This window comes from Sardina pilchardus, chromosome 1, assembly GCF_963854185.1.
Source record: "Sardina pilchardus chromosome 1, fSarPil1.1, whole genome shotgun sequence".
In the NCBI taxonomy this organism is placed as follows: domain Eukaryota; kingdom Metazoa; phylum Chordata; class Actinopteri; order Clupeiformes; family Clupeidae; genus Sardina; species Sardina pilchardus.
Genome location: NC_084994.1, coordinates 51,529,573 through 51,556,763, shown reverse-complemented (window position 1 = coordinate 51,556,763; position 27,191 = coordinate 51,529,573). Strand labels below are relative to the sequence as shown.

General features: G+C 38.3%; 1 protein-coding gene across 1 annotated transcript; it reads left to right on the top strand.

Moving 5' to 3' along the window:
* The first annotated feature begins 81 nt into the window (after positions 1-81).
* slc26a11 (solute carrier family 26 member 11) lies at positions 82-25,897 on the top strand. Its single transcript, XM_062549294.1, has 16 exons — positions 82-193; positions 548-1,122; positions 2,339-2,531; positions 5,924-6,009; positions 12,034-12,113; positions 14,492-14,634; positions 16,797-16,975; positions 17,090-17,162; positions 17,264-17,314; positions 17,418-17,478; positions 19,494-19,549; positions 21,352-21,492; positions 21,638-21,765; positions 21,861-21,966; positions 22,941-23,074; positions 24,970-25,897. Exons 2-16 carry the CDS (start codon positions 895-897, stop codon positions 25,075-25,077), a joined length of 1,767 nt encoding a protein of 588 aa, XP_062405278.1. The 5' UTR covers positions 82-193; positions 548-894; the 3' UTR covers positions 25,078-25,897.
* Positions 25,898-27,191: the final 1,294 nt, after the last annotated feature.

Here is a 27,191-nt window from a genome sequence, read left to right as displayed (position 1 = left end):
GCCTTACGTTCTACGTTCCTCCTGATAGTCATGAGGATTATCACGTGACAACGTGAGTTTGACGATAACACTCGCAGACCACACTGGCCACAATAGAGGAAGTACACTGTCTGTATGGAGCTACTGTGATTAGTGTCAGGGGGGATAACGATTCAGGGAGTCAAAATGAAAGGACCCATGGATCAAAACTAAGGTAGCAACTTTGTTTTCAAATTTAAACATTTTGCGTTTCTCATGCGTCCTATGCCGAAGGTTTTTCATGCTAAGTAGGCTAAGTCATGTTGTTTTAATAACCTGGGAAGTTGTGTCAATTCAATCGGATATTTAATTAGACCTTATTAATTTCAGAATTTCAGGAGGATATCAAGCTTGGATAGTGGTGTTGCTTTCGTGGCGGAATTGAGTGCACTCTATAGCCAAATAAACGTCTCCAATGCTCCACTTCACAGTGCCAAAAGGGATAGACCATCCTGCCCGAATGCTGAAAAATGCAGGCTACAATTAAATGTCTGTGTGATAATGTGCATTTTTTCTCACTTTACTCCAGATGGCATGGCGGTCCAGAAACGTAACATCCGACCCAGGGTTTTGTATTTGGAGAACAGAGCTAAAGCATGGAGATGACATGCATCTCCCATTACATTACATGCAGGCATTCTGAAAGTTGGACATTTCTCTGCCAAAATACAAATGATCAAAGCTTCTAAGACTTTCCTCACTATTCCATAGACAATAGTGCAGCTTCTTTCAGCGAGTCTTGAGTTCATGATGCCAATGATCTTCATTAGCTGTCACCACTGGAGCTTCAAAAGAAGGCGAGGGTGCAAAATCTGTGCTGTGAAGATTTAATTTGATGCAAGCTGTTAAAGGGAAGTAGGCCTATATGAATAGAAAATGGAGCCACTGATCAACCAGATCCCCATAGACAGAAGCTCAGCACAGCATAAGTGGGTATGCTGTGGCTCTCTCTGCACCCTCCATAGCTGGATACCAATTCTGACCTGGCTTCCAAAATACAACTTCAGATGGCTGCAGATGGACATCATTGCAGGTGTTACAGTTGGACTCACCACAGTACCACAGGCTCTGGCTTATGCTGAGGTGGCAGGTTTACCTGTGCAGGTAAGTGCATTTGTTTGGCATAAGGACTTTGTAGCACACTTGCCAAGTCATATTAAACTCTAATGTTTATTAGGTGACTTGAGGTTGAGTCTGTGATTTATCAGAAATTACATGCTCAAGAAGTTCATGTTGATTCGATTTATGCACGTAAGGCACATGGGAGTTATATTTCCAGTGGAGTGTCAGCAGTGTTATATTCTGCTCTTCATGTGTTCACTCTTGTTTTATAAATGCCCAAAAGGGCTAGCCTGACTCTCGCCAGACCCTTGTAGTTCCGCCATGCTCCACCAGAGGCGTTTCGCTGAGCTCCACACAAGGGTCTGGACGCGAGGGCAATCCAAACTCGTTCCAGTGATCAAAAAATGATCAACCAATCAGGAGCGCCGAAGCGAGTGTTTGATTCAAATAACAATGGCGGCACGCAGCGAGGAGTCTTGTGCTGACATTGATTCTGCTATTTCAACCGTTTTGTCGAATCTATCGAGTATTCATTTTTTAAAAGATTAACAGAGAATAGTTTTGAAGAAATGTATTGGTGGCAAGGATGTTTTTACTCTTCTTCCGACCGGGTTTGGCAAGAGCTTGAAGAAGCCTAGCACGTCATTCAAGATAACAGGCAAGTGGTTTATCAAATCACATACGAGGATGTTTTACAAGGATAATAAATACATCTCCTATCGAGAAGTCCCAGATCCTTGTGTGAAGCAGACAGCGAACTACAGGATCTGGCGAAAGTCAACTCCAAGTTCAACTTTGACACATACATAAATTCCTTAGCATCTTAACATGCTCATTCACTAGGTTCAACACCCAACCTGGTCCATGTAAACAGGTACACCAAAACAAAACGGAAATAAATTAGCTGCATGGTTAAAAGCCTTCCAATGCATAAATTGGACTGTTGTGGACTGTTACTTGAGCACAGAGAGAGAACAGACTGCCAGGGAACTGTGAGGAGCAATTTATTGAATTTTGATTAAATCAGGGATCTTCTTCAAGTCTGTTGTATGTCTTCTTCAACTCTGTTGTACTGTAGAACATCCCACTGTGGCAAACTTGTCCTTTTCCATTCACCATTATGCTCAAAGACAATATGTATACCACAGTGGATAAGCAGGTTTTCTGTTGGCAGCTATATTGTTTATTTGTGTCTTGATGAGGCTGTGCTTTTATCATATTTATGGCTTTGTCTAATTTTTAACTCTCTGCTCTACAGTATGGGTTATACTCCGCTTTCATGGGTGGTTTTATTTACTGTGTCTTGGGCACATCGAAGGATGTGACCCTGGGGCCAACAGCCATTATGTCCCTTCTGTGCGCCTTTTACGTCGGTGGGGATCCTCTCTATGCTGTTCTGCTGTCATTCCTTGGTGGGCTTATCCAGATGTCAATGGCACTCCTGAGATTGGGTAAGAAGGAGATTTTTATGTGTTATGCTTTTGGGCTTAATTTATTGTTGTCTGTGGCCTCTTTTCATTATTATAGAGGGCTGTAACCTGCCGATTATTTTCATAGTCGATTAACCTGCCGATTATTTTTCTCAATTAATCGATTAGTTGTTTGATTGATGAAATGCTGTAAAATAGTGAAAAAAAATATTGATTGTTGTTTCCCAAAGCTCAAGATCATGTCTTCAACAGGGTTTTGAACCAGAATTATTTCCCAATTGGTTTGTTCTGAACAGAAATAGTATTTTAACGTTTGTTGATTCAACCCTAAAATTAACTTTCCTGAACCAGTTAGAACAAAAAAAATAAGTTCCTGAACTGGTTGATAACGTTTCATGTCAGCTGAGGGACATACAAATAAGAATGCTGATCATCAGGACTTTAAAATGATATTGGCCGGGTTTCCCAGATTTGTTAAGAAGCTCTTGAGGGCTAAGAACTTCTTAGGAGTGTTCTTAGAGCACTCCTAAGAAGTTCTTAGCACTTACGAGCTTCTTAACGAATCTGGGAAACCCGGCCATTGTTAGTCTACATAATTCTCTATCCTGTCATCAAACATTAAAAAAGCACTAGGCTATGTTATGTAAACAGCATAACATTTTTAATAAATCCTTTTACATTGTAACATAGTGATTCTCTAGGTGCAACAACCAACCGGGCCCGTGTAGACACTAATTACATTAACAATAGCGGCAGGTTCAAACACACCTGGCTCCACTGGAAACAAATGACCTACCTGAAGAGCCTTTCATAAGGCCTATTGGTGCAAATAACAAATAGGGCCCAATCAGTGCATTTGTTTCTCTTATGCCATCAGACAATACAAAACCACAATGGTGTGTACATTGCTGCCATTGTGAATATAACTTTATTAAAATTGAATGGCCAAAATCTTGTCAGGGCAAAGAGGGAGATCAAGATCCTGTACAGCTGGCACAAGCTTCTGTATTACATTTCCCCTGATGGGTGAACGACTGTAAGTGAACTTCACTCAGTCATCTTGCATAGACGTCTTGTCAACGAACGGAAAAAATAATGATATCAACTGGTTACCATTATTTTAGATATGTTTCTGTTCCGGAACATAAAAAAAGGTAAAGATTTTGGTTTCGTTTCTGTTCTTAGCAAAGCATCAAAAGTTTCTGTTTTTTGTTTTCGAAAAATGGGCACTGCCTTAACTGGTTGATCTGTAACTTTACAAAATATTGGATATCATTATTGTCATTATATTCACATGTGTAAATCACATGTCTACCATAGGGTCACCATCTGGCCAAACAGGAAATGTGCCAGAAGTGTTCTATGCTTTGAATGAATGGTCTAAAACTTCTCAGGTTAATACATATTAGGATTATGATGATATCCAGATACCCAGTGGGCCTTTGATGGATTGATCTGAAACTTTACAAAATATTGGACCATGATTCTGGATCATGATTGTGATGATATGCACATGTGTAATTCATATGCATAGCATAGTGCCACCATGTGGCCAATCAGGAAATGTGCCAGAAATGTTCTATGCTTTGACTGCTTGATTTTACAAATATTAGATATCATGATGGTTATATTCATTTGTTCTGAATAGCCTGGAATAGCACCACCAATTTGCAAGAGAAGGAATGTGTGGGTTTTTTTTTACTTCTGTTGGATATCACAATCCAGATTAGTCAGATTAGGTGTAGATGACACCTAAACACCCAACATGCCTGTGTGGCATGGCGCTACCAGCTGGCTAAAGTCAGAATAGTTTTTGGAATTTATTAGCAAAATATTAGTTCATATAAATGATGGTATTCACATGCTCAAACTGCTAACCTGGTCTAGTCTCACCAGCTGACCAAATAGGAAATGTGCCAGACATTGACAACACCTTGGACAATTGGTCTTTCCCAGATATTAGATACTTTGATAAGGCTGATACTCACATGGCTAATTCACATGTCTGGTATAGCCCGTCCCCCGTCCCCCCGAGCAGGTAGGCTGAAACCAGATTTTTAGGACAACTACCAACTGTTATCTGCATTGCACTGCATATCACAAAATGTATGTCATGAACCCAACAAGAAGTGAGCAAGTGCTTCCAATGTAGAAAACATACAAAAACAAATACTGTAGCACACACATCATATAAGTGCATTTCACAAACACATCACGTCAGTGCTTTGTTAGATTCCGAAATGTCACAGGTCCTGAACCGCAGGTGCTCGAGCCCGCCATTGCCGCTTGAGGTTATAATTAGATAGATTTTTTTTTAAATCTCTTGACAGCCCTTATTTCTTTTAAAAGAAATAGCTAATACGAATGGATTGAAAAGATGTAGGCTAGTAATAGACCAGATATTGAATAGACCACATATAAGAAAATGGACAACATGTCCACTCAGTCCCTATTAACACACGTGTTTTTCATAGGTCAGGATTAGACTCTAACCAGATTGTTAAAATTATAGAGCTACTGTAAAAGATTATTTCAGGAATACGTTGGATCAAGTTTAGATAGATATCCAACAGTAAAGATGGGTCGCTATCCAAAATGTATCTTGCATGTATGGCTATGTCTGTTTTTCACTGCGTTTTCTCAGCTCGATGTGCTACTCAAAATATTTCTTCAAGGTTGGCAGGTTTGTGTTTGTTGGTTGTTTGGTTGGTAATAGGAATATGTGGAAATGTCTGGCCCGATTATTATGAAACTTGGAAATTTGTTGTCTGGGCCAGGGTGAACTCATTTTGTAGAGACTCTGGGCGCCTCTCTATTTCCGTGAGTAGAAATGGGCAGTGACTTTTATGTTTACAAGATTGAGTGTGCAGTTCTCATATGTTATGATCTTCTTTTAAACAGTGGAACCTTATTACATTGCAACATGTGTGCAATAATGTAGCCTGCTGTCTACTTCAAGCACAATATGTTTTTTCGCTTTGTAGTGGCCCAGAAGCACATAGCTGTAGTACTTTAAGATAAACGGGAGTGTGTACTTAGATTGAATTTGGGGTTAATCTGTCTTAACAGATTTATGTATTTTATGCCTATTTTATATTTAACACCTGGCACGCTCTGATGACTGCAATAACTCCAACTGCAATAACAGTTGATAACAGTAAACGGTGATAACTGTGATAACTGTGATGACATACGGGCAGAACAAGGCAGAAACAATACCATAATCGAGACAAAATAAAACAATTTGTTGTATTGAGTAGCATACTGATATATTAATTGAGGTGGTGACTTTGTATGCTTTTTTACCCCATTATAGACCTGCTGCCCCCTTCCCCCTCCCATTAGGGACCACAATGGAAATAAAATGCTGCAAATTACATGAACACTTATTTTTCGCTTCATTTTGTATGCAGGGTTTTTGTTAGACTTCATCTCCTATCCTGTCATCAAGGGCTTCACGGCTGCTGCAGCAGTTACGATTGGATTTGGGCAGATTAAGGTGAGTGTCATCTGTTGGAACAGATGAAAATGTATTCAACCTTTCATTACCATCTTTGCCTCTGGCGGAAGAACTAACTTTTTCAAGTACCGATACTGATATTTCTATGATAAAAAAAACCTATTTGGCTAGCATAAAAATGCAATGAATTGGAACACAGGTTTTATTTTCTTCTCTGCTCTGGTTGTCTCTCTAAGCCCACAAATAGATAATAATGAGTATAAAAAATAATCGAGATGGTGGTACGATAACATCGCACTTTCTGTAGAGTTTTGTGCAAAGAAATAGAGAAATCGAAAAAGGTCCAGAAAAGTGAGATCCTTCATCAGTAAATCTTACAGAAGAGACAGTGCAGCATATGAGAGTAGCACAGCTGCGAAGTTTTGGGTCTGTGGGAACTTTACCAAGTCGATCTGCTGCAGCAGCGGCAATGAGATTGTTTTTTCAAGGCAGTAGGTCTTCTTGAACTTTCACGCTTCCACATCCCACGCAACTAAGGATCTCCCAGGAACATTCATTGAAAAATGTAGCCTAAGCCTACCTACATAGACCTCCTTGTTTTGTCATCATGCAAAGCTGATGATCATAATTCAAGGCACTGTATTCGGGCCTGCAGTTGTTTGCAGTTCCACCCTATGGAAAAAAAAGTGTAGGAAAATGTAATTAAAATAAATGGGCCGCCAGGGAACAGACAACTTAATATTTTAGTTATTCATTCGAGGGGATACATTCATTGGATGAGGATTCTGTCGTTCTGGTTGCCTTTTTGTGGTAGCCCATTGCATTCGCAATGCATGTGTGAGCAGCAGTGCACGATGGTTGACTGAAAATAAGATTAATCATCATCATCAACCATTTTTTATTCAGGGAGAAATTGACTGAGCATCAAGCTCTTTTACAGCAATGCCCTGAGTTAGAGAAAATACAACAATAATCAAAATAACAAAACAAGAACAATAAAAAGATACAAAAAGCAAATAATAAAATAATAGTACATGAATGATTAAGAAATAAAAATAATAAAATAGAGGAAAAAAAGAATATGTATGTATAAATAATGATAATGATAATAATAATAATAATGACATAAAAGGTCTATATCAGTCAAAGCAAGAACATTTTACAACAGCCATAAATTATCAATCAAGCCCTTGAATTGGTCTATAGACACAAACCTAACTTTATCTAATCTAACTTTAATAATTCTTGCAATTTGTTCCATTTATTTGATGCAAAAAAATATAAAAGCTAATTTACCAAAACCTGAGTTAATTTGAGGAGTTTGACATTATAGTTGCTTGAATAATTGTCATTCTATTTTCTAAAGATAAGCAGGACTAATCTTGTAAAGTGCGCCTAATTTAATTTTTACCTTTTTTGTGAGATCAAGCACATGTGTTCTAAATGAAAGTTTGTTATCTAGACAAAATATGTCCAGATATTTGTATTGAGAAACTTGCTCAATTTGTGTCACATTTAGGGAACAAATGTCATAGGCATCAAGGTCACACTTTCTCGATCTAGTAAAGATCATACATTTAGTTTTAGCTTCATTTACAACCAGTTTTTGATCTTTCAAAGACTTCTACACACAATCAAATGCACATTGAAGATATGACACTGCTTGCTCTACAGAAGATGCATAGGCATAAAGGATTGTGTCATCTATTGAAGCACAGATGTCATTGATATACAATGTAAACAACATTGGCCCCAAAATTGAGCCCTGTGGAACACCATTATTTATTCTCAATGGCTCTGAGGTTGATCCTGACACGTCTACCCACTGTCTTCTATTAGAGAGTTAGTTTTGAAACCATTTAAAGGACACTTCATCTAGACCAAAAGAGGTCAGTTTTTCAAGAGGTATCCTGTGATTAACAGTGTCAAACGCCTTGGACAAATCAATAAACAAAGCTGCACAATGATTCTTACTGTCAACAACAGAAGCTATATCATTAACTACAGCAGTTACTGCTGTGTGCTGTGGCCAGCTCTGAACCCAGATTGATAAGGACTTAAAGGATCATTTCACCCATTTACATTAAGCTTTTTATTGTCAGAAACCCAGTCATATTTTCGAATGGTCGTGCATCATTCCCTCATTTTCCCCTGAGATGGGAGAAAAAAGCCGAAAATGTATTTTTGGGTCATGTGGATAAAATCCAGCAACTCCCAGAATTCCCTGCCTTTCACTGCCTTACCAGCACCCACCAGGAAGTAGACAAGTACACAGAAGGACTCATTAATGTAACATTTTGGCATTAATAACGATTCTAAAATTAAAACGATCATTGTTTTATGTTGTACTCAATCTTGTGGCCATATATCAATGTTGCTGGTCTTCAAAAGGAATTAGCGAAAAAATCGCGGAAAAAAACAAAACGTTAATTAACATATTTCCATGTCAAATGTCCCGCAAATTGACAGCATATGGGTGGTTGACGATTTAGGCCGAATAAAAGTTTTTGAAAAAAAAATCAGATATTATGCATGGAAATCGCTTAGTTATGTTGTACTGACTCTCCCATTCCCAAAATATGTATGATCTTTTATAATTTGTATTGGAATTCATATTTATTCACTAATGTCTTGTGTTAGTGACTAAAATGATCATATGGTGTGACATGAAAGTTATTGTGTGTAAAACTATGATGGGGTATATTTTTTTTTATGTGAGTCAGTGTATCATAATCTTCTATCTTTACTTCATCAAGATCTACCATTTCCTTGTGGAAATGTATTATATTTTACAGTATATTTATTCATCAATACACAAAGTGAGGCATTTGTCCCTAATCTTTCAATAAACTTCATATTAATTTGGACATATCTTGATACAAAAGAAATGAAATGCATACAATGTTTGCTGACCCTATTTCATATCTGTTACATTCAGATTTGTATGATTTAGACTCAGAAAGCCTTTTTATTTTCATAATTTCTTGATGTTTCTTGATGTCACACCAAATGATATGGTGTCACACCATATGATAAATTACACCAAATAACAATCTGTTAACGCAAAAATGTGAATATATGCATTTCACAAACAATAAATCACAGTTTAAGACAAATATATCACATAAAGGATCACAGTTAAAAACTCAGAACTTTGTAAAACAGAATTCCACCAGATATTGTATAGCACTTGGGTAATAGGTGCCACATATTAAATAATAAATGTTAACAAAATGTTAAATATGTTAACACATGTATAACACTGAACTATTAATTAAACATATGTTTGAAAAAAACATTATTTATGTAGGAAAATACAGATTATGTCATATAGTGTGACAAATAAATCATATGGTGTGACAGCAAAATCCCATCACACCATATGATATGGAGTCACTCCATATGAGGTTTCATGCACTTAGCAGAACAATCCGTCTTGAGGCTACATGCTAGCACCAAAATCATATGCCCACTTTAACATGGTAACATAGATGTAAAGGTCATTTTGACCAAAAAACGATTTACTTTTGAAATTTTCCTGAAAAATGGGTCACACCAAAAGACAGCGAAAAGTGGAACTGAGATAGGAGTGCTTGAAATACTTGATTTATTGAAAGAAATATGAGAGATAACTCAACACGTAAACTTTCAATGTCCTTCTGAGAAGCTATTATACTTCCTGAATGAGGAAGGACCCCCTATCCCTAAAGGTCTCCACACAATTGCACATTTAAAAAACATAATTTAGGGTCACACCATATGATATTGATTTTTGGGACAAAATGTTTTTGTTTCTGGCTTGTTCAAAAATATTATGCCTGGACTTTAAACACTACAGACTTACAAGTAGACATCTTTAGTATTCATTGTATTCAAGTAATGGGAAAATATATTAATTAGATTTTTTTTTATTCAATATCAAACTTTATGAAATGGGCTCGGGACAGTCACGCCATATGAGCTTTTCCTGGTTTGGCTGAAAATTTTGAGAAATAGGAATATGACTGGCATGAATGGTCCATACGTTCACATAAAGCAGGTTTTTCTGAACAATATAACCACATTTATTTGCAGATTAGACATTTCTTTACTTCAGTTTGACACTCTGGACCAAAAAAAGGTCATGTCATGTCAACCACCCATATGCTAGAATACCCGACCTTTAACAAGTATTGCATAACTTGTGAATAACATTAGGATAACTGACCTTGTGAGAGCTAGTCCATTCTAGTTTGAGCTAGCCGGAGCTAGCCCAGGCAAAGGTTAATCGACAGCCAATGATCCTAATCGACGTCCAGGCTTGCTGCAGGCCTTGATGGAGGCCTTGATGTTCTGTGCTGTATTACAGCTCGTACAGGTCATCTCATGCATCAACTTCACATACCAGATCTTCAGAATTCCCATTTGCCATATCAGTTTCAATAGCAGCATTCAATGAATTAGTATTTAATATTAAATCGTAGTTACTTATCAGCTTTCTCCACAGACCGCTTCCAAAAAAGATGGCGGCTATATATTTTAGTTTCTGCAAGTGAAGTCCCACCGCCCCCTCTTGGAAAAATGAGGAAAGTGTTTGTAGTTTCATCCACTCGACAAAGATATAGGACTTCCTGCTTTCAATGATGTAAAATGACGATTTTTACATCATTGAAAGCAGGAAGTCCAACATTGAAAACCGTATTTCTCCCGTTTCAAGGCAAACTGAGGGAATGTTGCACAGCCATTTAAAAACATGACTGGTTTTCTAAAGATACAAAGCTTAATGCTAATCGGTGAAGTGTCCCTTTTAGAATATGTTGACAAAAAGGAACAAAGCTGGTCATTTACAATGGATTCTAACATCTTTGCTACTGTAAACATGGGACCTTAGAGATTGGCCTATAGTTATTCAAATCATTTGTGTCTCCTCCTTTATGTAATTTCAGGAACTTCTGGAATAGAATCAGAGCAGAAAGTTAAATAAAAAATGTGAGTCAAAGGTATGACAGGGGCTGCAATTTTTAAGAGATGTGGGTCTAACTGATCTGCACCCAGAGAGCTTTTCATACATTTGAAATTACACAATCCATGGAGAACCTCGGACTGGCTTACTGGTCTGAATGAGAAATAAAATCCTCTCTTCTTCAGGATTAGTGACACTGAAATTGACTTGTGTCTCTAGTGCCATATCCACACTATTCAGTTGATCTAGTACCACATTTGATAAGTGATCATTAAAAGCATTACAAATCTCCATTTTCTCATTTACCATTTTAGAATCCAACATAATTTGTTTAGGAAAAGAGGTTTCAGAAACACCTTTAAGTGATTTAATCACTTTCCAGAATTGCCCTGGATTGCTACCACAGACAGATTGTTCAAATAATAGGTAGATTTAGCCCTTTTCACCAAGTAAGTGCATGTATTTCTAAGATGTCTGAAAGTTTGCAAGTCTCCATCATTACCAGTGGATCTTGCAAATGCCCAAGCTTTGTTTCTTTGAAAAATAATCTCACCTAGATTATGAATAAACCAAGGGTTACATCTATTTTTTTACCCTCAATCTCTTAAAAGGGGCATGTTTATCTGCTAAGGTGTTAAAAGTGGTCTGGAAGTATTGCAATGCAATTTCAGCATCTGGAATAAGATTTACAGTATAGAAGAATAGATATATTTCAGCCAACCTATAGGCAACTAACTGCAAGCGTGCACATCTGGACACAAACAAGCAGGCTTATGTGCTGGGGCTATACCCTGGAGAGCTCCGGCCCAATTTAACCACTGTCTACATCTCTGAGGACCTCTCTTGGACCCTCAACACCTCTACCTGATCAATCCTCAGATCCTGATTCCCCCATTTCCTCACCTGTGAGGTAAATCATTGCCAGTCATTAGCCATCCTTGTGTCTGGCCCTCTCTCACACCTGAAGTGCTATCCCTATGACTGCCCTACCATCACCTGTTGCTGTCTCATTGGCCGGATTCCTGCCCCACACACCCTAGCGACCCATTGAGCATTTTGGCATTATGCAGTGTAAAAGAATATGCTAGCTAACTAAATTCTAACTCATTCTTTTTTTGCAGAATATACTAGGACTGAAGAATATCCCTCATCAGTTCTTTCTACAGCTTTACTACACATTTCAGAGGATTCCTGAGGCAAGGTGAGTGAGATGTGTCATGTTTTTGTGCATTTGCATTAGGAATGCATGGATTGATTATCCAGTGACTGGAATCGGCTGATTTCAGCTTACAGTTTTTTTCAATCGCTAACAAGCGTTTGTCCATTCATTTGACACATTTTCAAAACTCTAAACACAGTTAGCACAGCATCGACCTTTTTTGGCCATACCATTCACACATTTCATGTTGTTTTCACACAGTATGCAGTCAGTGAATACATTTCCACAATGCTTACATTTTCTTAACAAAATGGTGGATCGTTTTTCTATTATTTACGAATGTTAACACACAACATCCCACAATAGCAAACACAATATCCCAAACCTTAGATACAGTATAAAAACCTCTGCTTCTGCAATGATATCAGTTCAAAAGCAATATATCTCAGCTGATAATAAACAAACAATTGAATAATTTACACACATGATGTTGGGTAAATTGGACCAACCACAGCCAATTCCAGTCTGGCTTAGACTCAGTGGCAGGGGTTATTTTTTTCATATGACATTGACACAGTAAAAGGAGGACTTTGAGGAGTGATGTTTTTGGAAACAGAAACAGAAAAAGACAAACACTGTATTGTCTGCACGAGGAAGAGTAAGAGCAAGGGGCCCAGGAAGAAGGGCAGGCCCAGTGAGAGGTGCAGGAGCAGTGAGAGGAGCAGGGCCAGGGAGAACAGTAGGCCCAAGGAGAGGGCAAGGTAGAGGTGTAAGAATGTGTAGTGGTGGCTTTCCAAGGGCTGCAAGAACAGTAGTCAGTGATAAGATTTGTGCCACTATCATTGCCCATGTAATCAACCTAGGCCTTTCACTACATGTAAGAAAGGCTGGTGAGAATACATGTAAATATCAGATGCAATGTTGATGACACAGTAATTTTGTGGTTTTTTTGTTCCCCCCCTTTTTATCTAGGCTTTTTGCTGTTGTTTTTTGTTCAGAATGCTCTTGTGTGTTTGTTTCATGGATATTTTGTTTCTGTAAAACTTTTTCTGTTCTATCATAGTCTACTGTAAACAGTATTTATACTGCACCTCTTGTAGGCCTAGTGAACAGTAAAAAAAAAAAAGATTTGCATTTTACTGGAATGCATTTGAATGTGAACATTACATTTAGACATACAGTTACCAACCAAGAAATGTAGTGTAAAAATGCTCGATTGCATGTTTTGCATGCAAATACCTGTGAAACTGAAACAAAAAAAGTCTATGCAGTTTTTGTAATGTCAACAGTAGCCAGTATTTTGAAACCTAGTGTACTCTGATTGACTGCATATCTTGTGAAGTGAAAACAAGTTTTATTCTTTGACAGAATGATTTCATTTTGAGTCAGATTTCCAGTGTTTTGGTAAAGTTAGTGTGTGCAGAGAAATTACGAGTTAGTGTGTAACAAAATGTGGTGTAGCAACATGGAATGTGTTTTTGAGAGGAAAATGATCCATTTGGCCAATTGTGTTTTGTAGGTGTGAGTCTGTGTTTAGAGTTTTGAAAATGTGTCAAATGAATGGACAAACGCTTGTTAGCGATTGAAAAAAAACTGTAATCAACCATAACCAAGGGATAGCTGGTCAGTCATGTGTACGCACACGTTGTTGCGTATATTCGACTATGCAGACTGATTTGCATTGAGCTCAATGAGCATCAAACAGGCTAATAGGCTAACTGGAAAAAACACCATGCCAATCTCTAGCTATGGTGAAGGGTTTGTGATGATGTGGGGCTATTTTAATTCCAAAGGCCAAGGGAAACGTATCAGGATGCATAGTATCCTGGATCCATAAAATAGCTGGCCTTCAAAAAAAAAAATCTGCCTTCCTCTATTATGGGAATTTAATATAGGGGGGCAAATGCTTATGCCCACTGTATTTTAAGGAAAACATTTATTTATTTAAGATACATTCTTCATTCACAAAGAACATTGGTGTCCTTAATGGCTGGATTTTTACTCCATTTTCAAATTAAGGCATGAAGATCAATTTCCAAAAGATGATTTTATTCCTCTTTTTAGTCAACATTAGCAAGGGGGCCAATACTTTTTCACAGCACTGTATGTACTTATTGTATTTGAACACATGCCTGACTATAAAGAGAAATATAAAATCATCTTTTGGAAATTGATCTTAATGCCTGAAATAAAACAATGAGGAAATATCCAACCTTTAAGGACATCAATTTTCTTCGTGAAGGAATAATGTATCGTAAATAAACAAATGTTTTCCTTAAAATACTGGGGTCATAAGTGTTGGAACCCCTATGTCAACCCTACAGTATGTGTTAAATTCCCATAGAGGCAAGCAGATTTTTATTTGTTAAAGTTATCGGTAATGTGGCTATGTATTTTCATCTCTTGTGCTCTTTATTTAGGTTGGGTGATGTTGTTCTAGGTGTTTCCTGTATACTTCTGTTGATTTTTCTAATGTGGATGAAAAGTACGCTACCACCCCTCTCAGAAGAGCACACGACCCATGTTCGAGTGGCGCATAAAATTGTTTGGAGTGCTGCTACAGGTATGTTTCTAGGTCACTAGGTGAGCACTCACCAAGTGTGTAGACCAGACAATACATTTGTGGGTAAGTTTATGTGAGCTGTGTGAGACATTGTGTTGCGTTCGTTAATTAGTTTACAACACACTCCATGATAGCCCACTGCTTTTGCTTTGTCATCAGAATCAAAATTTGTCAGAGGTATCTGTCACTGTGTTGATGAAAACTCTATGGTGGATACTCTATGGTGGATACAGGCTTGATCAAGATGAAATCCAATCCAAATCCAATCAAATCAGACGTATCCTATGTAATTTCCCCTCTGTGTCACATACTTTTTGAACGAAAAGCCCTCTCGTTCAAAAAGTTGGATTTTGTAATTCAACAGGAAAATGTGCTTCTTTTCACAGTTTTACGAATGTGTGTGAACTACCAAAAGAGACAATAATGTTGGAAGTTAAACAAAAAGGATTGTTCACCATGATGCTTGAAATGATTTGACATTTCAAAGGGCTGTTTTGCAACGATTAGTTATCCAGATATACCATTTAAGATGTACAGTATGCATAGTTTTGGTCTACAAAGATGAGGGTCACCTGACAAATTTTGCTAAAATTGGACATTAACACAGAATGACCCTACTATACTGTATGTCAAAAACAACTTTAACTTTTGTTTGCCTGTCTGATGTTGTATTTCCATGTTCACGACATCCACTTCCCATGTGCAGTAAATAGTTTGAGTATTTTTTTTGTAGAGTAGAACTACTAGGCCTACTCTGTATGTTACTGCTTGTTGACTTTTTATTATCATGTATGATCGCTATGATTCTTTTTAATGTCGCAATCAATTAGCTCTATTCAACTCTGCTTCTTGTTCAGCTGTGGGCATGCAACTTGCTAGCTTTTTCAAACCTTGCAAACTCGGCTGTGTGATGTTTCAAGTGCGCTGCATTAGTGCATCGGCAAGTTCCGGTCACCAGCTGATCAATCGGTGCATCTCTAGTGATTTATTGATTTTAACAGGCACAGTACACATTACAGTTTTTCTCAAATGCTAAAACACATTTCACAAATGTTTCCTCCATGTTGCCCAATGTCTAAACACAATATTATTTTCTAAAGCTACATAAGCACAACCACACCTTCTCACTTCAAAACTCAAACTTTCACACCAAAAGAGCAGCTCGAAGCTTTCAAAAATGTAAACACTATACACATCATTACACTACAGCAAAACAATTCAAAACACAATGCTCAATTTGTGAGAAGGTTCTTTGTTTCATAACTGCCAATGCATATTTTTAAAAAACTTTAGAGTAACGGATCTTCTAACGGATCTGCATTTGAAGAGTTATTTTCCAAAACGCTATATTTACTAATGAATTTTCATAAACATATTTTGTACATTTTGTTTTTCAAGTAATCTCAGTGAAACTGTATTGGGTTATGTTTACAGTAGTTACAGTAATTTATCTTTACTCAATAAAAACAAAACAACTGCATTTTTATTGATATTACCTGAAACACACAATTACTGTAAATACAACATGATTTGTTACAGTACAGTAATGTTTTCAAAAATGGATTTATAGCATTTTGGAAAAGAGCTCTTCATTTAGAGTTGTGAGTTTCAGAATACAGAAAATTCTGCAAGTACACTACTGTAACACAGCTCAATGCAAAAAAACTGAATATATTGCACACAACAGTACTCTTGAAAACATGATCAGGGTGTGAAGTTCTTGTATTTTCTTCATTCACACCACACACACCCACACCACAGTCACTGTGCGCATTAGCAACAAGTGTCTTCAAATTTGAGTCGTTGTGTGTAATAAATGACGCCAGGTGTGTTCATTGTGTTCAGTTATTGCTGACTGTGGCAAGCATTTTGCATCACATGAGCTCTCATTTGAGAATATGTTTTGCAACATGTGTTTTAGCAAGGAAAAATGTGCTTAGATTTATGAGAACGGAGGATTGTGTTTTGTGAATTGTGTCTTCATGTGAAATGTGTTTATGGTATTGAAAAAATATGGCTAGATTTAGTAAATGTGTTTAGACAACTGGTTATTTGGATTGGCTTTTGTGTTTTAGCATTTGAGAAAAACTGTAATACTGTAGATGTAAATATTGCTCACTTCCTCCCTGTTCTAACACCCTATCTCTCCCATTTTTCCCCAGTCCGAAACGCGCTGGTTGTTGTTGGTGCAACTGTTATGGTCTTTTCACTAGAGTCATCCAATCGACACTATTTTACTCTCACCGGGAAAACCTCAAAGGGTCTCCCACCATTTAAGCCTCCAGCCTTCTCTGAAATCACACCAAATGGGACAATAGTATCTTTCAGTGACATTTTGCTGGTAAGTGAAATCTTTGAGCTGAATTTTAATAATCATGTGAGGTGTACATTGATTTGCCATTCAGTTACAAGTTATTGAGTTCCTAATTTATTTTACATCACATGTCTGAAACAGGACCTTGGTGCGGGTTTGGCTATTATACCTCTGATGGGTCTGTTGGAAAGTATTGCAATTGCAAAAGCCTTTGGTAAGATAATGCTAGCACAATTTCCATGGTCACATTGTTGACAAAATTACATATAATTGTGCAAGTGTTTTTATACTTAAAATAATTCATTTAATTTTCAGGAGATCAAAACAATTATCGCATTGATCCAAATCAAGAACTTTTTGCCATTGGTATGTCTACTTATGATCTTCTCAGCACATTTCCCATCATTGAAAAGGCAAGCTGTTGGTGAATGAATGATGATGATTCCATCTTATACATGTGTCTTAACAGGGATCACCAACATCTTAGGCTCTTTTGTTTCAGCATATCCTGTCACTGGGAGTTTTGGAAGGTAGGCTATGTGAATAGGCATTTCTCAACTTAAGTTTTTCTTTTATTGCCTTTGTTGTTAATAGCTCGTCCCCTTAGCGGCAACGGCAAGCGTAACGCAACGCTCAGACCATAATAATAAATCTAAACATTCTATCTCGTTCCTAAGTTCAATCTTTGTTGCTACGTCCTTAGACGAATCTGATTGGTTAATATGCCTAAACATTCCAAAACTGATTGTGACGAGCCGAGCGTTGCGCTTCAAAGTTGAACCAAGTTCAACACACAGTTTGCTCAACGCTAGCGTTACGTCAGCGTTGTCACCATTCCGCTGCTGAACCATAGAGAACAATAGGAAACCTGCCGCTTGCCGCTGGCTAGTGTGATCCCCGCCTTAGGGTTCTAACTGCATTCTGAGTAGTTCTAAGATATTTAGCTTCAGAGTTACATAGAGTTACAGTGCCCTCCATAAGTATTGGAACACATGCTAAAGTTGACTATAAAGAGGAATATAAAATCATCTTTTGGAAATTCCCATAGAGGCAGGCAGAATTGTATTGTTTTTATTTTTTAAATGCCAGTTATTTCATGGATCCACGACACTATGCACCCTGGTCTTTGGAATTAGAATAGCCCCACATCATCATATACCCTTCACCATACCTAGAGATGGGCATGGTTTTATTTCAGTTAGCCTATTAGCTGGTTTGATTTGCATTGAGCTCAATGAGAATGAAACCAGCTAATAGGCTAAGGTTTTTTTTCAAAGGCCTGGCCCCATACTGTTTCTGCAAATGTTGATGTTTCACACCCGGTGATCAGCGAAAGTTTACAGAAGGGATTCTGAACTTTCACAATCGTACACTACCTAAAACGTATTGCGCCACTGACCAAGAGAAACCTGGTCAGAAATCCATAGTAAGTTGTTTATATGTTATTTTAAGAGGGCATTATCAACAGTGATATGGGCGGGTGCACAACTACACACTGCTTCTCTGGTCCACAGGGACGCGCACCAACATCCATGTAAAACATTGCAAATTATACATTATAAAGATATTACGAAATACATCTCACAATGACTTATTCACCATCATTTGCAAATTGGTAATGACGGTTAAAAGTGATTAGGCGAGAGGCTCATATGGAGCGCAGCTGAGCAGCAACTCAATTTCCATTTGAATTTAATTTAATTTCACCTGTAGAGCGCCAAAACATTACACAGGCCTCATGGCACTTTACAGAGTGTTAAACATTTAGAGAGGGCCTACGAGTATCAGGGTCGATACATATAGGAAGAAACCTCGGACAGATCCACGACTCAAGGGCCCAACCTATTTGTCTAGGGTCAGTTACAGTACAGTAAGGTCATTTTTAGTCTCAGAAAGCTCTAATAGTCCAGTGTAGGGAATAAATTGTCCATAAGGATTAGTAATTTTCTTAGGGAAAGTAATGGGTCGCTGGGATGTGTCGACCAGGAATCCGGGCAAGGGGACTACAGCAGGCAATGGTAGGGCCGTCAGAGGGATGGGACTTCTGGTGTGATGAGGGCCAGGCATAAGGATGGCTGATGACTGGTAAAGGATTACCTCACAGTTATTTGTAGTGTCATTGAAAATTCTTAAGTCAGGAACCAATTATTATTATTATTATTATTACAGTATTAGTATTTAACATTTGGTGCTATGGGGTAAAAGTGGCATTAAAAACAGTGAAAAGAAAGAAAAACCCATTAAGATATCATAAAAAGTATCAGCCACCAAGGTCAATATAGGGATGGAAAAGACGACAAAAAAGGGAAGCAGACATTTAACAGCTTAAATCCTTTCAGTCTCTCAATATCTTGTTTTGTCACTGCTAGTATGTGGTTACCAAGTGTACTAATAATATTAGATGGAATTAACGTTGTCCATTGTAATGTCAAAAGCCACCCGAAAAGCTGTATACTGTATGTTCTGTACAAGCTTTCATGCATCTTGTTTAGCCTATGGTTTGGTGTGTAAGTCTGTGTTATTTACTATTTTTCCCTTCTTGCAGGACTGCAGTTAACTCTCAGACAGGGGTGTGTACACCAGCAGGCGGTGTCATTACAGGTACTTAAATTGTGTGATTGACACCTGATTGACAAAAAAAAAACAAGCAGATATGCATTGCCGCCACGGTGTAGGCCTAAACATGTAACCACTGGGCGTGAAGTTGAACAATGATGTACAACATAGGCATCGGAAGAATATTTAGTCTCGTGACACTGTCATTTTCAAAAGAACAACAAAATCTGGCTGCAGGCAGCAGTTGGATACATAACTGGCAGAGGTTGCGTAGGCTTTCAGTAAGGTAAAAGCAACGACCGAAGTGCAGTGAAAAAGTCTCCGTTTTTTGAAAGCTAAATGTTGGCAGGTGGAGGCTAAACGGCTATTGAAGCTACGACGACAGCAGAGACTGAGATGTTTGACGATTCTCAATCAATTGCCATCGACATCTGAAAATGTGTGGAAGCTAGATATAGACCACAAGGACCAGTGTTTTGGTCGATTGCCCTCAACCATTTTGATGATGTTGAGTGGTGGAAGCAATTCTCGCGGCGTAGGCCTACTTTTGAATTTGTGATGGGACTTGTTGAACAACATCTGAGGCGTAAAACAACGACAGCCACCGGAGCCTCGAGTCAGCGGCAATAAGTGTATGCCCACAGGAGGAATATTCCCTGCATAAAATTGGCTGCCAATGTGCCACCTCCAGTGTGCTTGAATTTCCCCTTGGCTTGAATTTCCCCTTGGGGATCAATAATGTATGTATGTATCTATCTATCTATCTATCTGAAAGCTCAGGCTGAGACACAAAAAAGACGGTAAATTGGTGGAGTGCTGTAGTCTGGTTTTCACCATACTTAACTCAATTTTTTAAGATTGAACATTAGTCTGGCGAGGCTGCGCTTTGTTTCTACTGCACTTTGCGTCGCTTAAGTTTCGTTTTCGGCGCGTCACCGGCCAATAGCGTGCCAGGACTAGAGTATGGCCGTTTCTGATTGGAGCCAAAGATTCTGGCAGTAAACAGCAAAAATACTGTAGATCTGCTGGTATAGAGCCTGAGCTGCTGGGCGAAATTCAAATTCCCCGGAAGTTCAGGCAGGGTTCACCCAGCCTAGGAGTGATGTGCAGTGTGAAAACACCTACAGTTTGTTTGTGGAGGAGTACTTGTCCTATCTCTTTTGGGGGGTCTTCGCATCTGTCCCACAGCCCCAACCATACAGTACCCTTCTACCAACACATGGTCCTCCATACATTCATTTCAGCTATCTCTGGGGCAGGGCCGGCAAAAGGCAATTGCTCAAACCACCAGAGGCGCTGCAGCGTGGCATGGTATAGGCTACAGCATTGTCAAATAATGCCATAGACATTTCTGCAGCTAGTAATTCATTTTCAGTGATATCAGATAACAACAGAGGTTCAAAGCCTAGTGTTGCAACTGGCAAAATACAGAAAAGTGCAATTGCTTAATTTTAGGCAACTGTTTTTTTCAGTCGCAATTTTCCCGCAACATTTTATTATTTTTCTGTGCGGTCCAGTAGCACGGGAAAGAAGCAATGTTGAGCTACCCCCACAAAAGCTCAGCTCTAATCTGCATGCTGCAGAAAGTGGCACATACTGTAGTCTATGCGCATGGGGGCGACATATTCCTATTTCGCCCAGGACGCAGGATTGCTTTCCGTTGGCCCTGCCCTGGGGTCCTTTACACAGGGATTAACCTTGGGTGGTACTTGGGTGTCCTTCATATGTTTATTCACAATTTCAATGTCCTCACAGCAAACTATTTCATTTCTGACACTAGATGTAGCAAAAGGAGAGCGCACTTGTTTATTGACAGATAATATTTTTATAATTCTTCTGTTTGATAGGGGCGATCGTGCTGCTTTCTCTGGCTTATCTCATGCCAGTTTTCTACTACATTCCTAAAGCATCTCTAGCTGCTGTCATCATATGTGCTGTCACACCATTGGTTGACTACCACCAGGTGATACAACTGTGGAGGGTCCGAAGTGAGTGTTTGTGTTTGATCTATATATATATATATATATAAGTGTTGCTTATTGCACATAAGTGTTGCTTATTGACTGATTTAAAATATTTGAGAACATGTTTGTTTAGAGTATCCTTTGCATTAAACCATTTACTTTCAACTAGAACCGGATCTGGTACCTTTTATGGTAACTTTTTTGGTGAGCCTTTGGGAGATCCAGTATGGCATAGTAGGAGGTATCCTGGTGTCAGGAGCTATGTTGCTATATCATGAAGCCAGACCCAAAATAAAGGTGTGTTTGAAGATAACGGAAAATTATAGATATATGTACAGCCCACATATAGCTTTTAAAGATTCACTGTTGCTCTTTCTATTCTCATTGTCAAGGTTACTGACACTGACCATGGCTTTCTGTTGATGGAACTGGACAGTGGACTTAGCTTTCCAGCTGCAGAGCACTTAAATCATGTGATCTACAACTATGCACTTCAGGGTAAAATGAAGCACACATATTTGCATTATATTATACCGTATTGCATTTATAGTAACATATTGTTGTCAGACTTACTTCCACCGAAGCAAAATATCTAGCAATTTACTTTTTTATAGTGGGGGTGTGAACAAGAAAATTGGTAGTAATATTGTCCAGTCATCACTAGCTACTGTCACTGTTTAAGTAAGATAATAATAAGATACAATTTGTTGTCCCGAAATGGAAATTTGTCTTGGACTCCAGTGCTGTCACATAAATAAATAACAATACAATTCAAAATATGACAAGTGCAAATGAATATAGGCCAGAGGCCGTATTGCACAACATACAAGTGATCTCTATGAAAAGAATAACAGTATAAACACTCCTGCCCCCCCCCCCCCCCCCCCCCCCCCACACACACACACACACCCTTGTTGTACAACATTATGGATCATGATCCACGATCAAAAGCACTATTGCACAACCTGTATGGCCTCAGAAGCATTTAGAATTTAGTCAATACTGTTTATGAAATATTTGATTCTGTTCTTAACTTTTTTGCCAGCCATTCCACAATTTCACTAAACAGATCTTGGATTTACATGGACTACTATTCAGCCATAGAGTTCCACCTTGTCCTAACCGGACGCGAAGCGAGCGAACATTAGCGATAGAATCCATTTAATTACATTGTTTTCAATTGGAGTGTCTTGACTGAAGCGACGCGAGCAGCGCGATGCAACGCAACGTTTTTGAGAGAAATTTGGTCGGACGCCCTGTTTCTATTTTGAATGAGAAATATGGAACCCTGTGACGCAACACAATGGCATATTTAACGGATTTAGTGAGACAGACAACATTGACATTCACTCGCTTGGATCCGGTTAGGACAAGGTGTTCAATGGAATGCCACATTTGCCATGTGTGGGGAACTGGAAAGTCTATGAATCCATGAAGCTAATCTTTTGCACTTTGTCTTCTCAATGTTTTAGTGTCCCCCCCTCGCTCTGTGGTATTGAACTGTCAGCATGTCAGCAGAATTGATTTCACTGTGGTGAATGAACTCCGCAACCTGCTCAAACAATTCAGACTTCAAAATGTCACTCTGATCTTCTCGGGATTAAAGGTATCTAGCCAATTTGAGGTTGTGCGTAAATTAGAGATGGGAATATGATAAATCATTGGCAAGGTGAGAATAAGAATGGCAATATGATGAAAACATTGCATTGCAATATGGGGAAGAGTTAATCAAATATACAACCACTTGTGATGGTTATGGCTCTTGGCATAGGCTTGTCCAAAGTGACATACAGCATTAACAATAAACATTATCATTTTAGAGAGAGAGAGGGATGGGGAAATTACCTGTTTCAATTTAATTTCACTTCTAGAGCGCCAAAACATTACCATGTCTCATGGCGCTTTACAGAGTGTTAAAACCTACAGAGAGAGGCCATGAGTAACAGGGGTGAGGAAAACTCCCTGGAGTTGGAGATATACAGTAGATAGACTGATTACTGCAATGTGCTTTTCACAGGTGTTCCTAAAAAGACCTAACATTCCAGTGATCAGCCCTGCTGGAGATAAATACATGAATGAGTTTCTCTAAATCATGCTTTGACATCAGTTTGGCAATATTTTTGAGGTGGTAAAAAGCTGATTTAGTTATCACTTTCATGTGGCTGTTGAAATTTAGATCACTGTCGGTTAATACACCAAGATTTTTAACTGTATCCTTTGCTTTCAATCCTTTTGTGTCAAGGAGAGTGGCAAGTCTTTCCTCATTATTACCACATACAATTACTCTAAGTTAAAATGTAAGTTTTTTCTTTGTTCAGCTGAAGAAAATGTTGAGACATCCAGATGTTGATTTGTTCTATACACTCACAGAGATTCAAGGGGACCATAGTCATTTGGCGACAGAGCTGATTAAAATTAAATTTGTATGTCATCTGCATAGCTATGATATGAAATCATTTTGAAGGATTTGTGCAAGTGGGAGCATATAGAGGTTGAATAATAGCTGCCCCAAAATTGACAACCACTGTGTTGAGGTACAGCAACAAAGAAGCTCCTTTTTTCTAGATATGATTTGAGCCAGTTGAAAACTATGCCTGTAAATCCAACCCAGTGTAAATGCTGCACTTCAGGTCCAGTAACACTAGGATTGACGTTTTACCTGAATCTGTGTTGAGGCGTATGCCATTGAAAACCTTAATGAGAGCTGTTTCAGTGCTGTGATTTGCCCTAAAACCAGACTGAAAGTAATCAAAATACCCATTTGATGTTAGGGAGGTGGTTAGTTGATTAAAGACTACAAAGTTAGATTGGATATGGGCCAGTAATTGTTTAGCATGGAGGCATCCAGGTTATTTCTCTTGAGCATTGGCTTTACAACAGCAACAACTCTAGTAATTGAGCAGATATCAGACGTCAAAGAACACACAGAAATGATCAGATAATGCCAGGTCTTTAACAGCTGTAGAGCCATTGAGACCCTTTGTGATAACAAGATCGAGGGTATGGCTGTGAGAGTGTGTTGGCCCCTGTACATGCTGCGAGAAAGTATCGATTAGTGCAATTAATTCCTTGGCATTATTGTTTTCAGGATTATCCACATGTAGTTTTAGATCCCCTTCGGAAATCCGTTGTCACATTCATCTAAAATGACTATCGCAGGAAGATAACAAACTTTTTATCGCATTGCATTACCTAATGGCAACACTGACCATTCACAATTGTGCTTTGTCGGCAAACAGCGGTTTTATTTTCCACAAAGCTGTATACAGATTCATAATAGAATCTCTAACAATTCAGTTTCATCTTGAAACTCAATTGAACTCAGTTGAGTTTCATAATAGTTGATGATACTAAAATATATCAACTTGAAACTGAATTGAACTGAGTTGAGTTGCAATGGTTTATTGATGTCCTTATTTGTAACAAGTCAAAAGCATAGCTATACGCTGCATCAATATTCTGCTGTACCACTGACATCCCATTTTCTCTACCCTACACTAGAACTGTCTTCTGGAGGTTTTGAATGCAGCAGACTTGCCACAGCTCCAGCATACAGACAGTGTTGAAGCTGCAGTTGAGAGCCTATTGGGTCATACTCATAATGACTGAAAACCCTAACATCCAATCAGCAGAAAAGCATAATTTCTTATCTTTATACATTGTTTTTGATGTGGCTAATTTATTGTAACATCAATTTTATCCTATTATCTTTACTGAAAATTATCTGTATTTAATTTTATCAGTAGACTATGCAGACAGAAGTTCGATTAATTGTATATTTTTAATTTAGTAAAACTTCTCATGAATTCCAATGGCTTGGTGACTAGCCTTTTGATACTGTAAACGAATGTGTGATTGTAGGGGAGGGGGGGGGGGGGGGGGATTAACTAGCCATTTCTCTCTCTTTGACACTAATATGACACTCTCTCACAGACATTACCATAATTTGTAATAATTTACAATCAACTATAAACTTAAGAAGTGCTGTGCTGCTGATGATGACTTTGTATTGCTACAATAAAGTCAGTTTCTTGAAAAACCACGGGTCTCATAGCAATGGTATATGCACTCAAAAAAAAGATTTTAAAAAATGTATGAAAACATTGGAATCTTGTTTGTTTCTTTGTTATCATTTTGCACTCAGAAATGTCATGGGTTGTCTGGGCAAAGTCACCGAACCCCTCCGATAGACTTGATTTTTTGCTCTTTGTTTGTTTGTCTTCCGTGTTGGGTGGCCCCCTGCTGGTGAACAAGAGAAGGTTGCAGCCATAACCCACCAGCCAGAGAAGTGTGTCTTGCTGTGTATGTCGGACTTATCAGTGTGTGTAGTGTCTTTGTACTTGAAGTGAGAACTTGTCCTCCTGTGTCCACTTATAAATATGCTGATTGTTATGGCTGTGAGAGGATTGTGAAAGTGCCATATGGGGGAGGTAAATAAATATTGTTAAAAACTATTTTGTGTGGGGTTCATATGCTGGTGGCTCGGGCATCCTGAACAAATTGGCATAGGGAAAAAGTCCAGGATCTGGGGTGACGAAATCCCTGTAGCCCAGAAAGAAAGTGGTAGCTCAATTGGGCTTGACCATGACCAGAGTGACATCTGTTATTCATTTTAACAGCAAGCAGCACAACTTCAGACAGCACATTATTGATTTGACTATTTGCATTTGAAGGAATCTGCTTGCACGTAAGACTGTATGGTTGATTCCACTTACTAAAAATCTGTTTGTGACTAGCAGAGTATCTACATGCATCTGCACTCATCTATTATTTGAACTTATAGTTCAAAGTTAGTTAAATGAAACTAACTTCACCATGGTCTCATAGTCAACAACAAAACAGTTCTACACAGCTTATTACTCTTCACTATTGATTGACAAGGGGTTACAATCTAAAACAGCCTGAAATACAGTAAGCAACACTTACAGTACCTCAATTATGTTGGAATGACTGAATAAAAAGTTGCTGCTTACATCTCATGACATTGCAGCTGTGCTTTATGTGTCTTTTGCTTAAAGTAAGAATAAACTTTGCTTCATGCTTTGTGCCAAAATAAAGCCCAAAGTCACAAATGTAGGACCAAGTTGTTACTCTACAATATCCAACAAGAACAAACATATGAACTATAATGCAATGTGTATCGTATTTGAGACGTGCGTTTCTTCTCCATTGCATCTCCATGAGATACAGTATAAACTTAGCATAAAACCCTTTTGTATACAGTCTGATGCTTGTCTTCTGTCCTCTGTTGGATACCTTTTGCAGTGCAACAATTCTGACGTGGTGTATTAGAATTCAAAATGGCGGTATCTCAGTAGCACCTTGCTGATTATGTAACGGTCAAGGATATCGGTCATTTACTAATATGGTGAGATTGTCCTTTACACATTTATCAACATTTTAAAATAAACAACTACTTGTTCAAAAAACTTTTTAAAATGTAGTTTGCAGTAAAATTGAGCAGAAAATGTATCAAAGTTGATACAGCAGGTAGGCTATTTAGTGGTAAATCCCTCAATGGTCATGTTTTTTTTCCTGGAAATATATATGGAGCAGTGTCAACATTTCTAAAATCGGTCCCGTGACATTACATCTGCAACTTTAGGGTATCTTAATACTATTCCCAATAGTGTTAATAGCTCTAATATTGGACCTCTGTACCAAAACCATTAACAAGTACATACCAAGAACTTTCTCAATTTCTTTGACAGTTGTGTTGACTG